Consider the following 24,974-nt stretch of genomic DNA (forward strand, 5'->3'; position numbering starts at 1 on the left):
AAAACTCCAGAGCCGGTGCCCCCTGGTCACTCTCTGGAGATGCATTCTCCGTGCGGGAGAACGCTGAAACCTCTGCACCTTGACCAGGGGTCACGTGACCGTGATGCTCAGATGCGCTTCCAGAGAGAGCAGTTTATCAGAGCTGGTGCCATCAGGCACGTATGCCACAGCCCACTTGGTTTAATGAGGCAAGACTCCGCATGCTCACCCCAGGCATGTACTGTGGGCATCTAATGGTAGAATTCCTAGCATCCTTTTTGGGGAGGAGGGCGGGAAAGTGGGGCACAGACTGGACCCTGGTCTATGATTCCAGACTTTGAGGCACCCCTGGAGCTGAGATGTCAAATGCTGCAAGCCAGTGTCTGTTCTCCCCCGTTTACATTGGAGTCAAACGGGAGCCGTCCCGCTGAAGTCAGTGGCATTGCTCTGGGGTAAACCGGGTGTTAGGTGCGATCAGAACCGGGCTCAAGGCCCCTATGTTGGCTCGATGGTCCGAGACCTGAAACGCAGTCAGGCTGAGATTTCTGTTAACCCTTCCTGTGCCGGCATTTCCCAGCCCGCCAGTCCATTGAATCTATATACACAGCCCTGAGGACCAGAATTCCTTTTGACAGTGGAAATAACTTAACTTAATGGCGGGGCCGGGGGAGGAATAGGGGTGCTTGGGTTGCCAAAGGTTTTGCAGTTAATAGCTTCCCCAGGATGGCGCCCCTTCTCATCCAGGTGGGTTGGGAGAAGGAGGCAGAGCTGAACTTTCTATCCAGCCCATCCATAAAGGGCAAAATCGGCTTTGCTCTCCCCCATCATCCTCTGCCTCCTGCAGAGTTAGTGTCTATGGGGCGCAGGGGCGGAATGGAGCCGCTGCGAAAATTCCTGATTTCCTCCTCCATCATCCTCCATCACCCCCAGGGGCCACTCCCTTTGGAGACCCGCCGCCGCTGCATCCATTCCAGCCCTGCCCGCTCTGTCTCTCTCTCCCCTCCCATAACGTTTCCCAGATAAGCTGGAGCCCTGCTGCTGATGGGACCGAAATGGACGGATTCCGCTGGTGGCTGTTGTTGAAATTAGCTGGAGCCGGGAGGATTGCTCGGCGCTCTGAGACCTGGGCTTGACGGGCTGCAGGCCAGCCCCATGTGTCGCCTCTGGGGAGGTGGGAGGGCAGAGTAGGAAAGACAATGTCTGTGTAAGGGAGGAAGGAGGCGCAGGCCCTTTGGGTATCCATGGACGCTGCCTCCCCTGTTAAATCAACCCACCTCCTTTGCTCTTCCCCCTGATCCCCTAGGAATACATTGTTGGAAGGGGAATTCCCAAGGCCTCTGATGCTAAGAAATAGCGTTGTGTAGGGAAACAACACCCGGAATCGTCATTGCTTCTGGATTGTCCAGTTGTGTCCATCCACCACGTATCTGTGTTGCTGGTCTGCACGGGGCAGAGCCTGGCTCTGTGTTGTCAATTGTACAGCGCCAAGCTCACTGATATTAGGCAAATAATAAAATTGCCCCACTTTACACCAGCATGCTTGAGTCAGGGAAGGAAACATGCCCTCCCCTCCCCCCGAGCTTGACCCTCCCCCCCTTCTGCTGCTGACCATGGATTTAGGTTTTGTCTGCTTTGTCCTACAGTGGGTGGTTTTGTTTCTTTGCCATGACCCGTGGTTTTATTTTACAAAGACAGAATTCTTAGCAGCCTGAAACACAAATCCCTCAATTCCCAGCAGCACCACGGCACAGAAATTAACCCGAGGTACCAAACTGCGAAGAACTGCCCTACGTTAGAATCCCCATTCGCTTCTCTGTCACTTTTGAGCCCGTCCCGTTCAGAAGACTGTCTAGTGTGGGGGTTGTTTTTAAAATAAACAACAGAGGTGGCGCCCAGAGTTGGATCCAAACTTCCCCAGAGTTCAGCAGCTCTCAGACACAGGCGTAGTTTAAAGGGGCCGGGGGAGGTGTTGTCCTCCACAACTGCAAGTTTCAGGCAGGCACAGAATTTGCTCCCCAACATGAGGCCCCATTGGCCTGACTGGAGCTGCCCCCCCAAATATAGAAGTCAAACTATACCTATGCTCTCATGCGATTCCACAATTTGAGAGAGATAGGATGGCCCTGTGACATGATAGTTCAAGTCCCTGCTCTGCCACAGACTTCCTGTGTGAGCTTTTGGCATGTTCCTTAGCTTCCCCGTGCCTCAATTTCCCATCTCTACCATAGCACGGTGGTGTGGTGAGGATAAATACCTGGAAGATTGAGAGGCACTCAAGTACCTAGGAGAGACAGCACACAGATGTAAAATATTCAGAAGGAAGATGCAAAATGCTGTCAGGTCTGCCAGTCATTCAGTGACTGGCATTAAGACACCCGGGGGCCTGACCCAAAGCCCTTCTGAAATCAACGGGAGTCATTCCATCGATTTCAATGGGCTTTGGCTCAAGGCTAGAGACTGTAACATCAACCGTATCGTGCTAAAAGGAGACCTTGCCGTGCAAGCTCATGTGCGTGATGTGCTCCCCACTGGCATAAGCAGGGCCAGAATTCTGCATCGGGTCAGTTGCAGGAGAGAGGATTAGAAACAGGGGGGCTGCCCCTCCGCTCCCCGATACTGGCTTTCCAGCAGTGCCCCTGCTTCTGATTTACAGCCGGGGGGAACGAGGCGCATCGGGCCCGTTTGTTTCATTGCACGATTTACGTCTCTATGCAAAGGGTCTTCTCAGACATACAGCGTGAGCAACATGTCACGGTCTCTCTTGTATCGTCTGAGTTTGTGCAGAGCACTGAAAAATTGGGACAGACCCAACTGTGTCTGCCTGCAGCCAAACTCCTTGTAAACAATCCCAGCGATCAAACTGCCTGAAAACATGGTGGTTCTTTCCCAGCTCTGCCCACTCGCGACAACACGAGACGCCACTCACTGTAGATTGTGAAAATCTTCGTGACTGGATCATTCCTCTTCTTTCTTGTGATATACAGCGGCGGCTCCGGGCACCAGCGCTCCAAGAGCATGCCTGGGGCGGCAAGCTGTGGGGGGCGCCCTGCCGGTCCCTGCGAGGGCGGCAGTCAGGCAGCCTTCAGCAGCATGTCTGCAGGAGGTCTGCCGGTCCTGCAGATTCGGCGGCAATTCGGCGGCGGGTACGCCGAATCCGCGGGACCGGGGACCTCCAGCAGACATGCCGCCGAAGGCAGCCTGCCTGCTGTGCTTGGGGCAGCAAAAAAGCTAGAGCCGCCCCTGGTGATATACCAAACAAAGGTGACATTTAAACTGCTATCACTAGGCTTCAGAGTAAACAGTTCATTGAGCTAAATGGGGAAGCTCCCTCAAAGCTATTGTTTTAGGCTGTCTGCAGACTCAGACAGACGTCATTCCTTCATGTCCTATTTTGAAGGATATCTTCACCGCCATAAGGCTAGAGACTTAATTATTTAAAAAAAAAGAAAGCGGAGATTGTGGAGCACAGGAACGTACCAGCCCCCCTCAGCCCCCCCAAGCTATCATGAGCTGGCCCAGTTCGACCCCTACAAATGCCTGATAGAAGCTGCTAAGAAACTGTCTTTAAAGTTGGGGGGGGGTTGCTTTACGCCTGCCTGGATCCCTGCTTTGTTCATTCATGTGGCTATGATTTCTTTTTGCCTTGGAAGGTTTAATTTCTCCGTGTTTTTATTTGAACCCACCCCCAGAGAGCTGGTCCTTATGTTTGAGCATTTGCACCGAGTCCGCAACGGAGGAGTTAGGAATTCAGAGGTGAAAAGGTTTCCTGACGGAGCCCCACCGCCATATCACTCCTTCACCTCTGGCCAGAAAACCATCGCCCCTGCTTTTTGCTCTGGGGAAAGGTAGGGTGCCCCCAGCTACCGCTCCTTGGTGTGTCCTTTGTCTCTCCCCCCCCCCAGTGTTGGCCCTGTGCGTGTGTGTGTCGCCGGCACTGCTCTCCTCCTGTCTTCTGAGCGTGGTTTGGCTTTTGTCCGTGTTGGTGGCAGGTGTAACCCCTGGCTGGCTCCTGGTCTCCCTGTAGTGGCTGGACCATGTATAGAGGTTTATGTGTCTGCTGATGGATCTAGTCATTTAGTACAGGCACTAGAGATTCTGCTTGTCAGATTCAAAGGTGGCAGGTTCAGTCCCCACAGACAACTCGCGCAGGGGTGTTACACACCCTTGTGCACAGATCACCCCTAATCCACCTGGCTGTGCTCTGTGTTCCCAGGGGCTCTCCAGCACCCAGGGGGAATCCAGCATCCCAAGCCAATGCCCGAGGTGCTAGGATCCCAATGCTAGGATTCCCAGTGCGCCGGTGCTCTTAGGGTACGTCTACACTACCGCGATTGCAGCTCAGGTAGACACACCCAGGCTGGCATAGCTACAAATCGTAATGTTGACGTGGCAACCTGGGCTATACAAGTGCACCCGGAGCCTGAGTAATTACATAAGTGCCGACTTCCCCTCTGCCCAGTGGGTGCTCGATGCCCCCCCGCCCCTGGCTCCGCCCCTGCCCCGCCTCTTCCCACCCCTGCACTACCCTCGCCCTACCCCCATTCCACCCCTTCCCGAAAGTCCCCACCCCCTTCCCGCCCCCATTCCATCCTCTTCCCCCAAGTCCCCGCCTCATCTCCACCTCCTCCCCTGAGCGCGCCCACGTCCTCGCTCCTCCCCCTCCCTCCCGGAAAGTCCTAAGCGCCGCCAAACAGCTGTTGGGGGGCAGGAAGTGCTGGGAGGGCGGGGGAGGAGCGGGCACACGGCATGCTCGGGGGGGTGGGAGAAGGAGGCGAGGAGGGGGGAGCTTGGCTGCCACTGGGTGCAGAGCATTCGCTAAATTTTCCCCATGGGTGCTCCAACCCCGCCGCACCCACGGAGTCGGCGCCTATGGGTACTCGTGCTGCTGAAGCCCACGCCCGTGCATCTTGCAATTAAAACTAACGTAGGTCTGTCTGCTCCAGCTGCAGCCACACCTCACACTGCCCTGCAGACGGACTCTGAGTGTCCGTGCAGCGTCATATAATCAGAATCGCTCATAACGGTCAAACCTACCTCTTGTGCAGTAACATCACTCGGGACATTTTAAACTGGTGACCTGAGCATATGCCTAGGTGCACACCCTGAATAAATGTGTATTACATGTGATGCATCCTAGCTAACTCCAGGAATTGTATGTATCAACACAGCGTAAGAGACAGCTTGCCCTTCTGCTCCCTTATCCATGGCCAACGCCGATGCTGCAGGTGAAAAAGCAAATGCCCCAACGTGCAACTAATTTTGTAGCGTGCCCCTAATTGTGTGATGATATCTCGCTGGTAAATTTCTTCATGAGCTACCACCCGAGATGGCAAAACCCTGAAGTAGGAGAAACGGACGGGTCTCTCTCACTTTAATCCTAGCTAGTGATCTGATTCATAGACATGCCTAATTCTGTTTTGAATTTCACTGAGGAATTTGCCTCAAGCTTGTCTTGTAGCAGTGAGTTCCCCAGGTTAACCAAATGCTGGGTTTTAAAAAAAAGAATTTCCCTTCATCTGTGGTGTTGGTTTTTTTTTAAACACATTGCCTTTCCGTGTCACTGAGTGCCTCTTTGCCTGGGCATTATGGGAAAGGGTAAATTAGACTGCCCTGTGCACTGTGCTGTTCTGTACTTTCTTTACCGCTCACGTATCTCCTCTTGCTTGTCTCCTTTCCAAATGTGTCTTCAGCCTCTCTTCAAAGAGGCTCCTAATGACAGATGCCGAGGCAGGTCAGCTCCAGTGTGCTGCAGAATGGAACCCTGCATTTGAAACTCCCAGCAGAGAGGAAGGGCGGTGCAGAGGTTACAGCACTAGAGGAAGGCTTGGGAGACCTGGTTCAAGTCCCTGCTATGTCTCAGGCTTCCTTTGTGATCTTGGGCAAGTCACATAGTCTCTCTGTGCCTCAGTTTCCCATCTGGAAAATGGGGCTAAGTGGGAAGGACTCTCTCACAGGGGGCCGTGAGGATAAATACATTGAAAGATTATGAAGCGCTCTGAGATCTCCTGATGAAAAGTGCTAGGTGATATTAGTGCTAGGTATTAAAAGTGCTAGGTATTCGTGGTTTGTGATGTCTCCATGACCCCCCAGTGGAATTACAGTCTGGGATGAATTGGTTGCTTATGTATTATTCTTAATATACTGTGTAATGGTGTGTACATAGGGATGCTCTGTGGAGGTTAATTCGTGAGCAGGAGTGGTCTCTTGAGGGGTGCTAGGAAGGAAGGAAGGAGGCTCGCCCCCTCTGGCGACATGGCTTCCCCTTGGGTTAGGAGTCGCGTGGATACGGAGGTAGGGCCCGAAGCGCTGTGGTAATCGCAGCAGGAAGGCGCTAACGCTGGCTCTGCGGAGTGAGAGGCAGCTAGTTGTGATGACCAGTGGCTCTGCGGGACGGAAGAGGAGGGGACCTGCTGGGCTCAGAGCACCGAGTTGGTAGGCCATGCACGCAGGCTGGAGGACAGGCCGGCAGGGGTTTTCAGAAGCACTCGGCATTGGCCTAACTCTGCTCCCATTGAAATTGGGGGGGCGAGTGCTCTGGGGAGCCCCTCCCGGTGTGACTGGAGGTGCTGTTCCCCGAGAACAAGGAAATCGCTTCTCCCAAGTGTCCTGAGCTAGTTTGGTCTTGGGGGAGCAGGTCGCCTGCGAGGGTGTTTCATCCCCACACGCTGGGTACGAGGGTTAGGGTCGCACGGATCCCGAGCATGTGATTCCCCTGCTGTTCTCTCGTGGCCCCACAGGGTAATACACACTCCCATGGGCTTTACTCTTACCGGGTCCTAATTCCTCTCCTAGTTTTCTTCCCCGACTCCAACTGACCTGCGGGGGGGGGGGGGGGCGGGTGTTCTTTGCCAGGCCTTCTTCCTTTGCTCGTCTGAGGCAGGCTTTGGTTAAAGGGGGCAGGTGCCTTTCTCTAGAAAGCACCATTAGGAGTGGGGCATTTGATGAGCATAAATCCAGAGTCCACAGAAGGGGTGCCCCCACCGTGACGGGGATGTGGAGATTCGGAGAGCTGGAAGGTCTATTAACTCCATTAGCGTCATGAAGAGGAATCAGGCTAATCATGGAGACTTGTGCGTTTGCTGTGGGGCCCAGCTAGGTGGCACTCTGCACTTCCAGAATGTCCCCTGGTCGTCTCTAGTAAATACCAGCACTACAGAGCCCCAGCTAGGATGAAAATGAATGTAAAAGCTGGTGAATGGAAGATTTTCCTGCAGACTTTTCTTCCACTCCGGGGGTTAAGAAGCTGGAAGAAACCCACCCCCAGAATGCCCATATTGGAACTTTCTCCTGGGCAACGGGAGGTTCCGGGAGATGCAACGTGGAAGATGCAGGCCAGCGGTTTCTCAGCTGGATGGGAGAGAATGGAGCAGGAGGCTCTGGCCTCTGAGAGCAGAGCACTATTTTGGTCAATACACAGCCAGTCTACGATGCTTGTGAAGCACCCAGGTATGTGTCAAACAGCCTGTGAAATCCCAGCCGGTTCTTGGGTTCGGCCCCTTGGCAGATGTGTCGGCTGGATGGTGCGAAGTGCTCGTCCATTTCTGGCCCAGGTGCATCATGATGTCCCAGAGGGATTCGTGGGACTCCGAGGAATGGGGGCGAACCGGTTAAACGAAGAGAAGCTGGCTTGGCTCTCGGCGCACCGGACTGCTCTAGTTTTCATTAGAGCTGATGCATGATGCCAGGAGACTATCCCAACCGCTTAGCTCCCGCAGACCTCTCACCTTTCTGAGCTCATGGGCTCAGCTAACTCTGTTCCAGTTTCTTCCGTGAGCCATAATTACAAGGCCCTGCTTTGCCTTCAGCTACTCCGTAGTTGTGTCATGCTTCTGCAGCAGTCAACTGTGCCTAGCAGGGATCCGAGCGAAACCGCCTGGTAACCAGCCCTCCAGTTCCGAATTGGGGAAAACACTGAAGGATCCTTCTGGTAAGTGTCCTGCAAAGACAGAAATTGCCTTGTGGTGACACCGAATGGGCCCAATCCTGCGTTCCTGACGTGGGTGTGCGGTGAATGCAGAATCAGTCCCTAACGGTGACGTAATGACCCTGGGGCTTTGTGACCAGGAGCTGCAGTAGAGGAGACAGTGGGGGCTCGTGATGAGGTCTGCGTGCCAGGGCTCGCCCTTGCCCTCTGGCCCATGTGCTCACTTGCAGCGGATGCGGTGTCTGAAGGTAGCATCCAGGAAACCTGCGGTCCCAGAGTAAGGCTGTGTTTGGAAGAACACAAAAAGAACTAAATAGCCCCAGGCAAACCCCAAAGCAGTGGTTCAAACTGGCTTAGCCGCCTGGAATTCAGAGCGGTTTGCAAAGTTAGACGGACGCCTAACAAGAACTGGCTTTTCCTTCGCGGAAAGCTTCCGGGAGGCAGCCCGGTGTAGTTAGAGCCCATGGCTAGGGGTCGGACAATAAGAATTCTGCTCCTGCATTGCCTTTAGCCTCAATTTCCCCATCTGGAAAACAGGGGGAATGACACTGACCCCCAACATCTGTGAAGAGCATCGAGATCTTGGGGTGCAAAGGGCTGAGTGCTGGGATGATCATTGCACCCTGCTTCTGTTCAGGCTGGAGATACCTGTGTTAGAACCTCTCCAGCACCTGGTGACGCTCCCTCCCTCTTCACCAGGCGGGGAAGACGCGGCAAATATGAACAATTACTCAACGTTGAAAAACGGAACTTTGGTCAAACCTCCCAGAAGGTTCGTTTGCGAGTCTCTGGAGACGCTACGAGTCCGTTCCTGTTCCCACGGAGCCAGCTCCCTGGGCCCTAGGGCGAAATGCAGGATGAATCTCTCTCCTTGTCCATGTTCTTATCCAGAGAAGATGCCATCCAGCCTCCCCCACTCCTGGCCTGCTTCCCTGGAGGCAATGCACAGGAACTGAGCATGGCACTGTGGTCACACAAGCCTGGGTGCTCTGGGCTGCCGAATCAAAGGGGGCCAGGGGGGCACTGAGTCAATTGCTGCCCACCCCACGGGCGCTGAGATGAGAATCGCCCCATCACTATAACACCAGCGTTCCCAGTGGTTGGCCCAGCGGTGGGGCCTCGGGCTGGGGCATGCTAGAGGGTATCTGGAAGTCTGCAGGTATTGCAATCTTGATGGGCCAGTCCAACATAGCATTCAGCCACCTGATTGGACTGGGCCTAAGGTGAGATGCTGTTGGAAGGGTCCATGTATCCCCCCCACCTGGTCCTTTCGTCTCCTGTGCTAACATCACCTCTCATGACATTATCATCTTCTTTTTCTCTCCTCCCCATCTCCACCTCCCTGCCATTCCTCTTGCATCCCCATTCATTCCCGGAAGCTGGAAAGAGGAAGACGCACCGCCCCCAAGGTGTTTACGTCTCAGGTAACCTTCCTCTTAAAGCCGCAGTGTCTGTATATTTTTTCCCCCACCCAAAGAGTCACCATACGGTAGGTTCCCTCCAGGTGTTTTGACATTCTTCAGCCGCTGCTCCAGGAAATGTACTCGGGGCCAGGGAACCCATTTGGGGGGGTACGAGCGGAAAATAACCTGTGTGGTGTTGAAAGAGATGCTGCCAAGTAGCTTGTGATCAAAATATTAATCTGTCCTAAGATTGCTACAGTAGCCAGTTGGAGGTCAGGGGCGGAGGGGAGTTGCTCAGATTCAAAATGTTTTTGTTTTTATTTAATATCCATCTAACGACCTGTTTTTACAGAGAGCTCCATTGCTGAGAAATTTGACACACACACCCCTCCTTCCTGAGGGGGAAATGTGGTGGTGTTTATGTAGGACCTACACAAACTACAGTGCTTTGTGCTCTTTGCCTTTTACGTGCAACGGGTGCTGTTTAGCTGGTTCCAAACTGTACCACAGGACCTTCCCAGCGCACCTTAGGGGGCCCTGGTCGCGCGACGCCATCAGTAAGATCTTGGCTTGAAATAAAATCTAGGGAACTGCCATGATGCCCCCTTCAGGGTAAGGTCAGAAGGGAAAGCCCTTTGTCTCTCCTCGGCGCAATCACCGGTGGGGTCACTCCCGCCCCAAACACCTCGGGGTCACGGCCTCCGTGGGTCGCTTGGCTGCAGTTCGGGTGGTTTGCCACTCCTGCTTCGGAAGGCCAGAGGTCTCTGCGTGTCCTCTCATGGGGGTGAGGAGAGGTGTGCCCGAGCTGGTGCCTGCTGTTTGGCCCTCTCTCCTCGGATGGTGTTTAACTCTGGCCCAGGGCTCTGCCCGCCAGTCAAATTGACCAGCAGCGTTTTGTTTCGATAAATGGGGCTCTTTAGGGGAGATGCATCAAACCATGACAAGGGTATGGGCAGAGCCCTCGAGGGCTCAGAGCCCACCACTGATACCACGGTGAAGAGCTCAGAGGGGAGAATCCGTTTGCCTGGGCTCTGTAGGATCAGACGATGCCATGTAGTCCTGAGTGCCACCTGCTGGCGCCGTCTCTGTTAACTAGCTCCTTCCATGTACACAGCCCTCTCTCGTCGACAGAGCACCCTCCCAACGCTCTTCTTAGCCACGTGAGCCCGCGTGGAACAAGATTCTCAGGGTCCAGCTTTACTTTTGTAGTCTTCCTGCCACACCGCGCATTGCTGGCTTTACTGCCGGGGGATGTTCCTCGCTGGACGCTGCTCTCCTTTTCCCAGCCGGAAGGTGGCGATGTCCACACTCAATGCCACTGCTCCAGGCCTCAGCAGAGCCGGGCTCCGAGGCCACCCCCCCGCACCACACCCCTTTTTGTCTCACTAACTTTCTCTTTCTCTTTCTTCTGTATCTTTTATTCTCCACCCTCTAGCCAGATCTTTAGTAGTAAGCGGAATTTCTTTCGGATTCCCGCCGGCTGGAAACAGAGGTATCGCGTGCTTGGATACGCTTCCCATGACTTGTTTGGGGGCCAGGTGTTGGGGGCTCTTTTTGCTTTGGGGGCAGAGCCCGTGTGGAATGCAACAGATTGTCGGGGATGTGCATGATGGTCCCTCTGTGCCTTGCAACGAGGGCTGAGGTAATGGAGATATGCCTGCTCTCCTGTATGTAGACTGGTGCATCTCCAGTGCAGCTGTATGGGGGAATTAAGTATATGGGTAGAGATGGATCAAAACTTGCAGCATTATAATGGAAGTGATCAGAGTACAGAGTAGGCTCTGATGCTGGCCCCTTCTGTGGCCTTAGACTAGTCACGTCACTGCTTTGTGCCTCAGTTTCCCCATCTGTAAAATGGGGATGCTGCTTACTGGCATCATGACAGTGGATAAGCTGAATGTGTTGGAAGCGCTGTGCAAGTGTTTATCCAACCCCCATAATACACCTTGGGCGTCTGGATAAAAACCAAATCTGCACCCCAACCACCTTGGGGTTTTGTTCTGCAAAAGATCAAAACCTGATGAAGTTCTGCAAATTCCAAACCTGTCTGGGTGTGTTCTCCATCTCTGCCTATAACCCCATGAAATGCTGTGCTGAAAATCTACCCCGCGGCGGTTCTGTGGGTGCCTGAATACAAACCGTTTCTGGAATGACTCTTAGCTATTCTAGATTGCTTCGTTGAACTGCTTGGGGAGGAAATGAGAACCCGGAGCCCCCGCTCTCTGCAATCTGCCCCTCTACTACAGCTCCTTGAATTTCAGCTCCCATCAGCACCCCTCGTAGATTAGCAAATGGACACTCAGAAGCACAGCCAGTGGGAAATTTTCCAGTGGAATCGGTTTCCATTGGAAAACGCTGGGTCAGCGGAACGGACCTATTCTGTGGGAACGTTATTGATTCCGTTGACCTTTCAGCAGGAAAGTCTCCAGACCTTTCATTTAGATGTATGCGCTTTTATGTTAATAATTCATGATCGGCGAGAAAAGTCAAAACAATGAAGTGGCAACGAAACATTTTCGCCTGGTGGAAATGAAACATTTTGGAATGTTTTCTTGGGCGAAAAATTCCGAGATTTCAGCTTCTCATCCCGCTTTGAGATGAAAGCACGTTTCCAAATCTCAGAATTTCCCAGGGATGGAAATTCTGCTTTGGAGCCAACTCTGCTCGTGAGGTTTTAGGCTCCCCAGAGCGGCCGTATTAACCCCAGTTTCTGCCCTTCCCCACCCGGCTGGGAGCCAATGACCAGAAGAATGTGCGCTGTCCTATCCAGTTACTGTATGAGCTGAGCCCCCCAGCTGACGCTGGGCCAAAAACCAGCCCCCTTCCCTGTTACACCCTGTGTAACGTAGGGTGAGTCAGCTCACGTCCGAGGATAACGGCGCCGTTAGCTTATTGCCAGGGCGGTGGAGAAGCCAGGGGAGAGGTTGCCAAGCCCTGGGCCACCAGCGTCTCTTTGGCCGGGCTTATTCCGTGCTAGCGGAGTAGCTACTGAACTGTGTATGTGCAATGAATTCGCCTGCCTGGCCATAGGCCCACTCCTGGCCACTGCGGGGGGCTGTCTGGCCTCAGACAGAGGTCATGCCATCACTAGTGGGAACCCCGTGCCCCGGGGCCAAATGCTGCCATTGGGAAGGTTAGTGAATCGCCCATCGAGCCGTAGCCAAATCCATGATGAATCTGAACAGGGGTGGTTAATCTCCGCTGGGCTGGGCCGGGCCAAGGGTGCTCTGTCCCGTGTTTGATCCAGACTCCTATCTGGGGATTAAGCTGGTCTTGAGGAGTGGGGGAGAACTGAAGTTCTGGGGCCTTTGGGCAGAGGGCTTGGAGACCCAACCTTGATATTCTATCTTAACTGCCATTTGCTGGGCACTTGGTGGAGCAGATGCTCCAACCACCAGGGCTCAACTGTCCCTCCTTTCAGAAGGTTAGTGGAGTAAAGAGCGAGTCCGGACGCCTGGGTTCTATTCCCAGCCCTGATTTGTTCTGTAACCTTGACCAGGCTGTTTAATGGCTCTGTGCCTCAGTTTCTCCATCTGTAATAAATCTTCCCTACCTCCAGGGGGAGAGATGAGGTTAAATTAACAGTAGAGTGCTTTGAGATCTCCGGATGAAAAGTGCTAAGGGAGGGCACAGTGGCAGTGAATGTTGCAAACTTTATTTTTGTGTGTGTGTGCAAAGTGATCTATTTTCCCCAAGAATGATGAGGACCCTCCACCCTGACCCCGGTCCAGATGAAAACCTGAAAATGTTTTTCTGTGAGCTGCAGAATCCTGCAATGGGCCACGCTCTGACATGTTCTGGGGTTGTGGGGATGTTTGGGGGTTGTCTCCCATCTCTGGCTCAAACTTAGTGTCCCTCCCCCTGCCTTTCCATTCGAAAGAGACCGAAGCGGAAATGGTCATGTTGTTCTCTCCACAGCGAAAGGGCCGATCGAGAGACCGAACCGATCGCTGATGACAAACCACCAGGCCCCGCCCCTCCTGTTCAGTATTGATCATGGGCTGTAGGGCTCTGCCTCCATTTTTGCATGGTATGTGGCGGTCGTGCTTGCTGGCATGCTGGGGATCTGCCCGCGACGCGATGGCAGAACTCGGACAGGTTTGGGTGGGTGGGGAAAGGGATTCAAGAGACGGTCTAGAACGGGGCAGGGCTTTTGGAGGTTTACGACCCAGCGAGAACTTCTAGAACTTTGTGTCTCCACCTCTCTCTCCGCTCCCCGATCCCAGCACAGAACCGGAGCCTCTCAAAGTTCTAAAAGGTTCTAGGTTCAGAACCTAACAAAATGCCACGCGTTCTAGAGCCCACCAGGCTTCCAGAAGCCACAGATGATGCCTGCGGGGTATCGGTCGGTCGTCCACGCAGCTTTCTCTACCGGCTTGTGGGAGAGGGATGCAAGCTTCAGTTAAAGCTCTGCATTGTAAGCCAGATCCCAAGCCCACTGCGGTCCAGATGGGCTTGGGATCCAGGCGTGCTGCTGCACACTGCTCCCTGTGACGGATGTTCTGTGCGCCGGGGAGCCAGCTGCTTGGAGTCAGAACCTGCTGCTGCTCATGGGAAGATCTGTTTGATTTGAGCCTTCTATGGCTGGGCCAGGCCCGCTCCTCCAAACCGACACATCCAAACACCTCCTCGCCATGTTTCCAGTGGCCAGGCATGCCTGTCCCGTTCCACGTCACGTGCATCTGTCGCCATTCTCATCCTTCCCTTTGTTTTCAGCCTGTGCAGTAAGTACTAAGGTTGTGTCCGGGGCTTAGGGTCCAGCTGTGTTGCAAATGCCCGTTGTCCCTTAGCACCTCCAAGTTCTTACCCCTCCCCAATTCTGATGACGTTTTTGTCTTATAAGCAAACCCCAGACATGAGCCTTTCTGAGATTCTGCTCACATGGCCTTCGTGGGCTCCGCCCCTCTGCTTTCCTCTCGCTCCATCCTCGGGCCCTGATTCAGCAAAGCACGTAAGCACGTGCTGAAGTACCTTGCTGAACTGAGGCCTGGTTGACTTCCCCTTCATACTTGCCTCCACTGCTGTCTTTACTACCCCACCCACCCTTATGGCCCTGCTGGATTTTATGCAGATGCCACTGTGGTCTGGAAACTCACCAGAACGATGGCAATTCCAGACATCGTCCACATAATGAATTATAAAGGGAATCGTGCAAAAAGGCCGCCATTCGACATAGGCAGTGCCTGGCACTGTTGGGCCCTGGGTTCCTAAGGGCTACCGCAGTACAAATGATGACGAATAATAAAACCAGAAAGAGTTAGGCCCCGATTCTCCTCTTGTGTGCGCTGGGGGGGAACTCGGCTGACTTCAGCAGCTGATCTAACCCCGTGTCAGAGACACGAATCAGACTCTTTGTCTTCGCCCTCCATTGTCTGCCAACACCCTCTCTGGACTGTGTTTCCTTATTGATTTGTGTCTCTTTTATAACCCTCGTTTTGGCCCTTATTAATTGTCCATCTCTGTGGCAACAAGCATAAGTCTCTCTTGTTGTATTTCCTCATTTGTCCGTGGCCTTTGAGATTATGAGGGTGAGCTAACTGCTGCGGCTCTCCAGCCACAAGGGGTGAGCACAGAACATTGTTTTGGTGTAGGTCCTACATAAAGGAGGTCTGTTTTTATTACAGACCTTCCGCGGAGGGGCAGATTTAAAAAACAACTACAAAAGAGTTGAGAATTTGGAAGATAGTTCCAATGGAGGGAATTCAGGGCCTGACCCACCTAAATAAAGAATTGCCAATGGGTCTCTTTCCCCCTCCGCAGGCTGGGCAAAGTTTAGCCATCGGCACATAGCGTCGTTTTATCTAGTCCTCTGCTGAGAGCTTGACCCGGCCTCTTAGTCCAGGGTGAGAGGTGGGAAGGTGGAGCCAAGAGAATCAGCTGGATATTGTAGGCTGCAAGGCCCTGGTTGAGCGAGGCGATGGAGAAGGTGACTTACTCCATTGGACGTGCTTCAGGGCATTGGCGGGGCGGGAGTCAGCTTGGAGTTAGCCCAATGCCACTGCTTCCCCAGGCTGCTTGCAGCCAAGACACAAGTATCTTCTGCGCCCTCGGGGCTCAGCTCGGGGTTTGTCTGTCTCCTCCCCTCCCTGCTGTCTCTCGTCTAGCTTCATTTCATACCAGGTGGTTTCTGTCCCAGCTACCGTGTGCTCTGTCTGTGTCTCTCTCCACCCTCCACCCCATCCGCTGTCCCCGCCCCACTGGCGCTCTCTTTGCTGTCAGAAAAATGTTTCAACTGAAATACCCAGGCACCCTTCCCCATTGGATAATCAGGGTCAATCATTCCTTCAGTTCAGGGCATACAGTCACCATAAAGCATCCGCATTCACAAAGGCCCCTTATCCAGAGCAGCACTGAAGCACGGGGCTTCTAGCCCATTAAAGTCAACGGGACTTAAGCGCTTGGTAAAGTGCTTTCCTGAATCACGCTCCTATAAACACACACACACACACACACACACACACACACCCTGCTCATTGCACCAGCTACTGGAGTCAGCACCCGAGCTGCGAAGTTTGCACCAAGGATCCGACTTCCCGGCCCAATCCAGGGATTCTCACTTGTGCCAAGCAACAGAGGGTCCTGTGGCACCTTTGAGACTAACAGAAGTACTGGGAGCATAAGCTTTCGTGGGTAAGAACCTCACTTCTTCAGATGCAAGTCGCAGATGCAAGTCGCATCTGAAGAAGTGAGGTTCTGACCCATGAAAGCTTATGCTCCCAATACTTCTGTTAGTCTTAAAGGTGCCACAGGACCCTCTGTTGCTTTTTACAGATTCAGACTAACACGGCTACCCCTCTGACACTTGTCACTTGTGCCAGGCGCTCGTGGTGCCATTGTGGCCGGGGCCGGCTCCAGGCGAGCCCCAACACTAGGACACAGCCTGAGCTCTTCCATGTGGCGTCACTGGAGAGGGCCAGAGCAAGGGGCTCAGGGTCTGGCCCAGTCCAGTAGGAAGAAGCCGCACGTGCCCCTCCAGGTTCCCGGCCTCCGCGGCAGCTCCCCCTCCCTGGGCTAATGCCGGCTGTCCTTCCCCCCCCGCCCCGCAGCAACAAAATGGGCATCAAGGACCGCATCCGCCTCAACAACTCGCAGAGGCAGGGCAGCCGGGGAAAGCAGCACCTGGCCCCGCCCATGCGCCGCTCCCCCAGCACTGAGAACGTGCAGGAGGCCTCCAGCCCCACCAAGGTGCAGAAGAGCTGGAGTTTCAACGACCGCACCAGGTTCCGGGCGTCGCTGAGGCTCAAACCTCGGCCACCGGTGGAGGGTAAGTCCCATTCTCTCCCCCCCCATTTCTATTTTGCACCCAAGTCTTTTGAATGTGAGTTGCCCTGCAGAATGGACTCTTCCCCCCCTCCATGGGCAGTTGTGTAGCTAGAGCACAGGAGTGGGAGCCAGGATGCCACGCTTCTCGGCCACTGACCCACTGCACAACTTCAGGAATGTTACCCGCCGCGCTGTGCCTCAGTTTCCCCCTCTGTGGATTGGGGACGGGCCTGCCCAAGAGGGGGATGGGGAGCCTGTGAAGATGCGGAAATGCTGGGAGGTCATCAGTTGGGAGGAGCTAGAGAGGAGCCTGGTGGCAAATGCCACAGGACCCGCAGCTGAACTGTGTAGAGCCCATGTTATTCATGGTGAACCGAAGGAGACCTCGAACCCAGACCCGTGCCTGTGCGGAGAGAGGACTAGGGTGAGGATCGCTCAAAGGGAGATTTGCACCCCATGTAACACACCTGAATTGGGAAGGGGGAAGCACGTCCCCAGCCCTTTATGGGAAGTCCCTGTTTTCTGTCCTCAGTTGACGGCCTGGTGGAGGAGAGCACTGAGGAGAAGGGCTATCAGTGCGACCTGACCTTCGAGGACATCATGCCAGCTGTGAAAACGCTCATTCGGGCTGTCAGGTGAGTCCAGCTCACCAGCCATCCCTGCACCCACCCGCCCACCGGTACCAGTTCTCAGCCCATGGCAGGGAGCAGGCCTGGCAATCGTTGGCCACCTCCATCCTGCGGGAGGTTTGGGTTGGGGCCTCTCCCAGGCAGCTGCCCCTGGGTGGGCTCTCGGAGGTTCTTCATTAGGGTTTTGGCTGCTGCGGTGGGGAAACTAGGTCTCGGGCTGGTCGGGGTAGCCAGCGAGTGGGGAGGGTGATGGGGGAGGAGAGCAGGCAAGCTCTGTGCCCAGCCTCTGAGGCCGTGCTAACAATTTGCCCTGAAACTCTCAAACAATAGAGTGGCCCATTCCACAGTCCATGCACCAGCTCTCTGCAGCGTCCAACTCTTTGTGCTCCAGCCCAGGCCCCTTTTGAGCCAGACCCTGGGAATTTTGAGCCAGGGTGGCGTCCAATGTGTGCCGACAGCAAATGGCATTTCCCCTCGTCTCCGTGCCAGCCCGACCGTTGCTCCTTCCGAGCCTCAGAGGGTCGAGGTTCTGGCAGGGACGGGAGGGCTGAGGTTCTTGCCCAGGTGGACTTTGCCATCCTCGGAACTCCCTGCACCTGCGTGCCAGAGCGGCAGCTTCTGTGCACGCTGAGGACTGGCCAGTCTCGCCCCCTCTTTCTGTCTCAGTGATTTGCCAACAGTTTTGTTCCCCGGTAAGGGTCCCTGACACAAATGTATGGCTCTGCTGAGTAGGTGCGTTTTGACTTCAGCGTAGCCACCTGAGCCTGGGGAACTGAGCTATCCAGCACCGGGACTGAAAGGGGCAGGCAGACAGGGAGCAGGGTGGGTGGAGACGCTGGTTTGGTCACAGGAGCTTTCCTGCTTTCATGTGTCTGGGTTAATTCTTTTTCTGGTCTGCACGTGCCATACTGCAGACACAAGCCAGGCCTCCCTGGCCGCTCGCCACCCATCTGAAGAGACTGTTCTGAATAGAGCCATTGCTAATGGCAGTGCCACTGGAACAGGGACCTCGCTATCTCTAGTCACCTCTTCTGGCTGGATTGGGGTACCAAGGCTGTAGCAATGCTCCTGTCTGCGGAGAGCATGGTGGGGGAGACTGGGAGACGGGGTGGGGGAAGATAGGTTGAAATATCCCCCATACAACATGATGGCTCTCTAACGGGGAGGTGAAGTGGGGCATTAAGAGGAGTGAAGTAGATGCTGTGAGAACAGAACACATCATAGAATCATAGAAGATCAGGGTTGGAAGGGACCTCAGGAGGTCATCTAGTCCAACCCCCTGCTCAAAGCAGGACCAACCCCCAACTAAATCATCCCAGCCAGGGCTTTGTCAAGCCTGACCTTAAAAACCTCCAAGGATGGAGATTCCACCACCAGTAAGCCATTCCAGTGCTTCACCACCCTCCTAGTGAAATAGTTTTTCCTAATGTCCAACCTAGACCTCCCCCCTGCAACTTGAGACCATTGCTCCTTGTTCTGTCATCTGCCACCACTGAGAACAGCCGAGCTCCATCCTCTCTGGAACCCCCCTTCAGGTAGTTGCAGGCTGCTATCAAATCCCCCCTCACTCTTCTCTTCTGCAGCTAAATAACCCCAGTTCCCTCAGCCTCTCCTCGTAAGTCATGTGCCCCAGCCCCGTAATCATTTTCGTTGCCCTCCGCTGGACTCTCTCCAATTTGTCCACATCCCTTCTGTAGTGGGGGGACCAAAACTGGACACAGTACTCCAGATGAGGCCTCACCAATGCCAAATAGAGGGGAATAATCGCGTCCCTCAGTCTGCTGGCAATGCTCCTACTTACACAGCCCAAAATGCTGTTAGCCTTCTTGGCAACAAGGGCACACTGTTGACTCATATCCAGCTTCTCATCCACTGTAATCCCTAGGTCCTTTTCGGCAGAACTGCTGCCTAGCCACTCAGTTCCTAGTCTGTGGCAGTGCATGGGATTATTCCATCCTAAGTGCAGGACTCTGCACTTGTCTTTGTTGAACCTCATCAGATTTCTTTTGGCCCAATCCTCCAATTTGTCTAGGTCACTCTGGACCCTGTCCCTACCCTCCAGTGTGTCTACCTCTCCCCCCAGCTTCGAGTCATCTGCGAACTTGCTGAGGGTGCAATCCATCCCATCATCCAGATCATTAATGATCGGAGCAGAGGGCTGGACACCTGGATTCTATTGCCAGCTCTGGAAGGCGAGTGAGGTCTAGGGTTAGAGCGGGGAGGAGGCAGAAGTCAGGACTCCTGGGTTCTATCATGGATGCAAACAGTTGCGGGTGCAATTCTGTCTGCATTTTTCAAGATCAGCTGCTGTGACCTGACCATCCCAATAGTCCTTTGCACCCCCAGACCGGGTTCTTGTGCCTGCAGTTTGCTGGCACTGAACGGGGGGCAGCTTTGGAGAAATCTAACCCTGGCCTTTTCCCTTTTCCTGAGTTAGCAGCAGGCGCTCCTCCATGCTGTGACATGTCCTAGCCCTGGCCGGTCCGTGCCACCATCCCTTCCCGCAGCGCTGGCCTTTGGTCCTGCAGCGTATGCATGTCTAACATCGCCAGCTAATTGAAACCACTTAACACAAGCTGGAAGAACACAAGCTCAAGGTTCCCAAGTGGCTTGTGCTGGCTCACGATGCCTGTTTGCACAAGAGATGTTCCTCCCCACCCCCGTCTGCGGAGTTATGAAATTCTCCATCACGGCCCTGCTAATGAGCCCTCTCCCCCGGCATCTCTCCCTCCGCTGCGTTAGCAGCATTGCTGCTAGTCGTTTGACAAGGACTAAAGAGCCAGGGTGCGGGGAGCCTGTTAGATAGAGGCTGGGTTATTCTCTTCCCCTCTGCTTCCTTCCCAGAGCAGGTTTCACTGTCATGGAAAACAGGCAGGCAGGTTATTTCCCATGGCAAGAGGGGAGCCAAGATCCAGTAACTGCTCTCGGCATCTTGCAAAGGCCAAAGAGATTGTCTCCCCTCCTCCCCCAACACCTGCAGTGTGCCTGTTTGTTCCCAGGCTCTGGAAATGGTGCGGCTGGGACAGACACGGCTGGCTGCACACCGCACCTCTGGGTGTCAGGGGTGCAATCGTGTCACTTCAAGGAGTGTAACTTGTACCCTGACGCAGCTGGAACAGATGACAGACCAGTCTGTAGTCACGGTCTCCAAGGGGAAAGCCCTTGTGCCAAGAGGTCGCCCTTACACTGAAGGTGGTAAGGCCTGGGGGGTCATCCAGACTTCCAGTGGTGGGGAGTTCCACAGGTGAGAGTCTGTCCCATCCCCAGGGACCAGGGCTTAAAGAGAGCGCTGGAGACTTGTTGGACTTCAGCCGTCCCGGTGGGTTCTAGGGCCTCTGAGAGAGCTGGGCCGTGACCCGTGTCACGTCTGTTGCTCAGACCCGTCCCCACACCGCCCCTCTCTGAGGCAACCGCTTGTGCCCTGGCAGGATCCTGAAGTTCCTAGTTGCGAAGAGGAAGTTCAAGGAGACCCTGCGGCCCTACGATGTCAAGGACGTCATCGAGCAGTACTCAGCCGGCCACCTCGACATGCTGGGCCGCATCAAGAGCCTCCAGTCACGGTGAGCTGGCGCGTGAAGGGCCCAGCCCAGCTGCTCCTGCTGCCCAGGGCCACTGCAGGGGACAGCGACTCCCAGCCCACAGGGACCCGTCCCATAGCTGCTTCCGCAGCCCCTAGCCAGGCGGGACGCGGTGCCGCAATAGCTGACGTCACGCACGCTGGGAGAGTGACTCTGTGACCCCCCCATGCACCCAATGCAGGGCAGGGCCAGAGAAGAGGTTTGACTTTGACTCTGCTCCCAGCCTGGCCTGGCCCAAAGCCCTTTGAAATCAGTGGGAAAAGGCCACCCACTGTCAGTGAGCTTTGGATTGAGCCCTTAGGCCCAGCCGTTGAAAGGTATGTTCATTGTGATGTAGGCAGTTAGGAGCCAAGAGCCCTTTGACAGCCCATGGGATTGAGGCTCCTTGGTACCTAAATCATGTTGAAAGTGAGATGTGGGTGCCTAAATCACTTAGGCAGTGCCAAAGCACCATTAAAAATCTGGGCCTTCGCCCTTTAGCGTAACCAGCAGAGGCTGGCGCTTTGAGACGCGAAGGGCCCACGTCCAAACCTCACTGAAGGCCGAGAAGGCTTGTGCTTTCCCTGAGGAGATGGCCCATCTGGGGAGCCAGTGACAGCTGGAGAAGGGTCACATTCGCATCCCTTGTATCCCTAAACCCCGACGCAGACACCCCTAAACCCAGACACTGACCCCCTTGTATCCCTAAACCCAGACACTGACCCTCTAAACCCTGACAGTGACCCCCTTGCACCCCTAAACCCAGCACAGACACCCCTAAACCCAGACATTGACCCCCTAAACCCTGACATTGATCCCCTTGCACCCCTAAACCCAACACGGACACCCCTAAACCCTGACAGTGACCCCTTCTGCCCTAAACCCAACACGGACACCCCTAAACCCTGACATTGACCCCCTTGTACCCCTAAACACTGACACCCCAAAACCCAATACTGCCCTCTCCTTCCACCCTGAGCTCCTACTCTGACCCCCCTTCTGCCAACAAACCCCTACACTGATACCCCTTCTACCCCTTAAAACCCCAACCCTTCCACCCCAAAAAAAGGATAAAATCAAAACCAAACCCTCTGCGTCAAGCAGAATTTTGACCCTGAAAAGGGAGATGTGCAGAGACTCCAGGGAGTCAATAGGGAGGCTTCCCTATTGATTTTGCTTGAAATGATTTGTTTGGCCCTCGGGCTGAAAAGGTGGGTTCCCCCCAACCTGTAGTGACAGTGACTAGGAGGCCAGGCGGCCCAGACCCTCCAAGGTACGTACAGGCCGAACTCCCATTGATTGCTGGGCCTTACGTCTCCGGGCCTGATTCTTGCTGGCAATAAGGCCCTTGAGCTTCTGCTCCCCCCCATTCCGCCCCTCCATCCTTTCTTCTTGCCCACAGCGTGGACCAGATCGTGGGAAGAGGAGCCATCACTGTCGATAAGAAGACCCGGGAGAAGGGAGAAAAATCCCTGGAGGCTGACCTGGTGGACGAGCTCAGCATGATGGGCCGAGTGGTCAAAGTGGAGAAACAAGTAAGGCTGAAGTCAGGGGGGCACATGCAGCACCATGCACGCACCCGAACACGCAGCCCGGCCCCCACGCTTGCTATGCCTGTATGTGTGTGTGTCAGCTGGAGAGAAACCAGCTGGCTGCCTGTCTGGCCATCCACATCCTGGGGTTGTTACGGTTGAAAGAGAAGCTAGACCATAGGTCACGTTACTTTCTTTTTCTTTAGCCGTCTAGTGGTAAGAGCAGAGGGGCTGGGAGCCAGGATTCCTGGGTGCTATCTCCAGCTCTAGGAGGGGAGTGTTCTCCAGTGGTTAGAGCAGGGGGGCTGGGAGCCAGGATTCCTGGGTGCTATCTCCAGCTCTAGGAGGGGAGTGTTCTCCGGTGGTTAGAGCAGGGGGGCTGGGAGCCAGGATTCCTGGGTGCTATCTCCAGCTCTAGGAGGGGAGTGTTCTCTAGTGGTTAAAGCAGGGGGACTGGGAGCCTGGACTCCTGGGTTCTATGCCCAGCTCCGGGAGGGGAGTGGGGGGGTCCAATGGACAGAGGAGAGGACTGGGAGTTGGGACTGCTGGGGCCGACAGGCAGCTTCTTCATAGACCCTGGGAGAGTCACTTAATCTCTCTGTTTACCCAGCTATGAAATGGGCCCCATCTCTACCTACACAGGTTCAGTTCATCATGTTAGTAAAATGCTTTCACATGTAACTTGACCGGGATTTGGACCCAAACTGGCTAGAACTGAAAAGCTACTGCACCCTCCAGCCCCCTCTTCTGCCTCACCATGCAACCTGCTCCCCCCTTAATCTGGGGAGCCCCTGCTTCCCCACATGCTGAATCCCCATTCTGATTACACCAGGCTTGGCTCAATCCTCCTCTTCTTCCCCATCCCCTCCAGGTGCAATCCATAGAGCACAAGCTGGACTTGTTACTGGGCTTCTATTCCCAGTGCCTGCGGAAAGGCTCCACAAACTCCTTTGCCCTGGCCGGCATGCAGATCTCCAGCTTTGACCCGGACATCACCTCCGACTACCACAGCCCCGTAGAGCACGAGGACATCTCAGTGTCCGCGCAGACCTTAAACATCTCCAGGTCGGCCAGCACCAACATGGACTGAGAGGGGTTCCCAGCACAGGTGGGGCGGTCCCGGGGGAGAGCTGGGGGGACCGGTCGTGAGCCTGGTGGTGAACGTTCTTGTAGACAGACACACTGATAGCTAGCAGGCAAGAAGACCGACCCGTGAACCCAGCCAGCTTCTGGGCTGGGGACCACGCGGCCTCGTCTAACACGTCCTGATGCACTATGAGCCTCACCTTGATTTTACTTGAACAAGTCTTCCTTCTGACCGTGCACAAGCAGGAACTATTAAGCAACTAGTCTTCAGCACCTGGGAGCCAGCTGGGGCCGGGACCCCGGGGGATGCAGCGGTGTGAGAGTTTCTTAAAGCGTTAAACCTACAAAGCCGACGAGAGAAACGCCTGGTATCTAAGAAGCTCTTTTATTTATAGGATCAGCCTCTCTAGACTTTGTCCTCTGCAGGCAGTCTTCTCTGCGGAGGAAATCCCCCTCTCCGGGCACATCCCTGGTTGGGGTGGCGCTGCCCCCGGGCAGCGGGAGGGCGAGTTGGCCAGGGATGCAACGGGCCAGCACGCCTTGTCACTCGGTCTTTCTTCTGGGCGCCTCTCCGGGAACCGTCCTCGGAATGAGCGTTGACACAGGGTATGGAATGACGGAGAGCCTCTGAATTCCAAGGTTGGCGGTTCTGATCTCTTCACCCTGCGGCTCTACGCCATTGCCCCTCCAGGGAGGCAGAGCAGGGTTCTTACTAACAGCTATGCAAGGCTAGATAACCCTTTACTGTCCAGTGCTAGACAAGGGGCACTGTGACTCGACTGAATGTGGTTTCTTCCGGACCTAGGAAAGAGTTGGGGAATGCCCGGGGGGTGTTTCCTGTCTCCCAGCGAGCAGGGGGCTCCGATTCCGGCAGCCGTGACTGTGATTCTGTAGGCACAGCGGAACCGTCTGCACGGCAGCGTTTCAATATGCAACCTTCGATCCCGACGGGCGGGGCGGATGAGTGGCCCGTCGGCCTAGGCAATAGCTGTTTATCCCATGCCCCTGGAACCAGATCCGGGGCTGCTCGAGTCAGTGGGGTTTCACGGGGCAAACGCTGCTCCTTTGGAGCCTGGCGGACAGACTCGGACGGACTTTAGATCAAGCCCTTGACTTGAAAGGGGATAACTGGCCCATTGGACCAAATGCAGCCCTGTTGCACGAGTCCGTGGAGTTAACAGCAGGCCTGGATCTGGTCCATTGCACGTGGCTGTTGGGGGGTGGGGGGGGGGGGTGCATAGGTGGGGGTGGGCACAGCCAGGAGGAGGGTAAGGATGCTGTAGCTTAGCGTTAGCTCTTCCTCCCCCCACCATGTCTAGTCTGCCCAGCTCAGGCGGCCCAGCTTGCCCGCTGTGGCTTCCGTACATCTCCTAGTGGCATGGGAGGCACTGGTAGCTTAGGGTACCGGATATCTCCAGACCTCGTTTTCCCAGAGGTGGTTCCCCAACTGGATGGCTTCTCTCCCCTGCCCCCTTCTACAGCCTCACCCTTCAGAGCTGGGCACGGGGCTTCACTTGGGTACCTGCTGCCCTTAGTCACCCAGCTCGAGTGCGTCTCAGCACTTTGGTGCTTTACCCATAGATCCTCCCCCCCCACCATTG

At 54.9% G+C, this 24,974-nt stretch overlaps 1 protein-coding gene across 1 annotated transcript in view; it reads left to right on the plus strand.

Annotated features, from left to right (window-relative positions):
* Positions 1-24,425, plus strand: part of KCNQ4 (potassium voltage-gated channel subfamily Q member 4) — a 73,293-nt gene extending 48,868 nt beyond the window's left edge. The window contains exons 9-14 of the mRNA XM_034754301.1: positions 3,669-3,824; positions 16,353-16,570; positions 17,102-17,204; positions 20,627-20,758; positions 22,158-22,290; positions 23,159-24,425. Coding sequence (XP_034610192.1) covers positions 3,669-3,824; positions 16,353-16,570; positions 17,102-17,204; positions 20,627-20,758; positions 22,158-22,290; positions 23,159-23,377 — 961 coding nt within the window. The 3' untranslated portion in view covers positions 23,378-24,425. The remainder of the gene's footprint in view (positions 1-3,668; positions 3,825-16,352; positions 16,571-17,101; positions 17,205-20,626; positions 20,759-22,157; positions 22,291-23,158) is intronic.
* The last annotated feature ends 549 nt before the right edge of the window (positions 24,426-24,974 follow it).

Source organism: Trachemys scripta, chromosome 20, assembly GCF_013100865.1.
Source record: "Trachemys scripta elegans isolate TJP31775 chromosome 20, CAS_Tse_1.0, whole genome shotgun sequence".
NCBI lineage: Eukaryota > Metazoa > Chordata > Testudines > Emydidae > Trachemys > Trachemys scripta.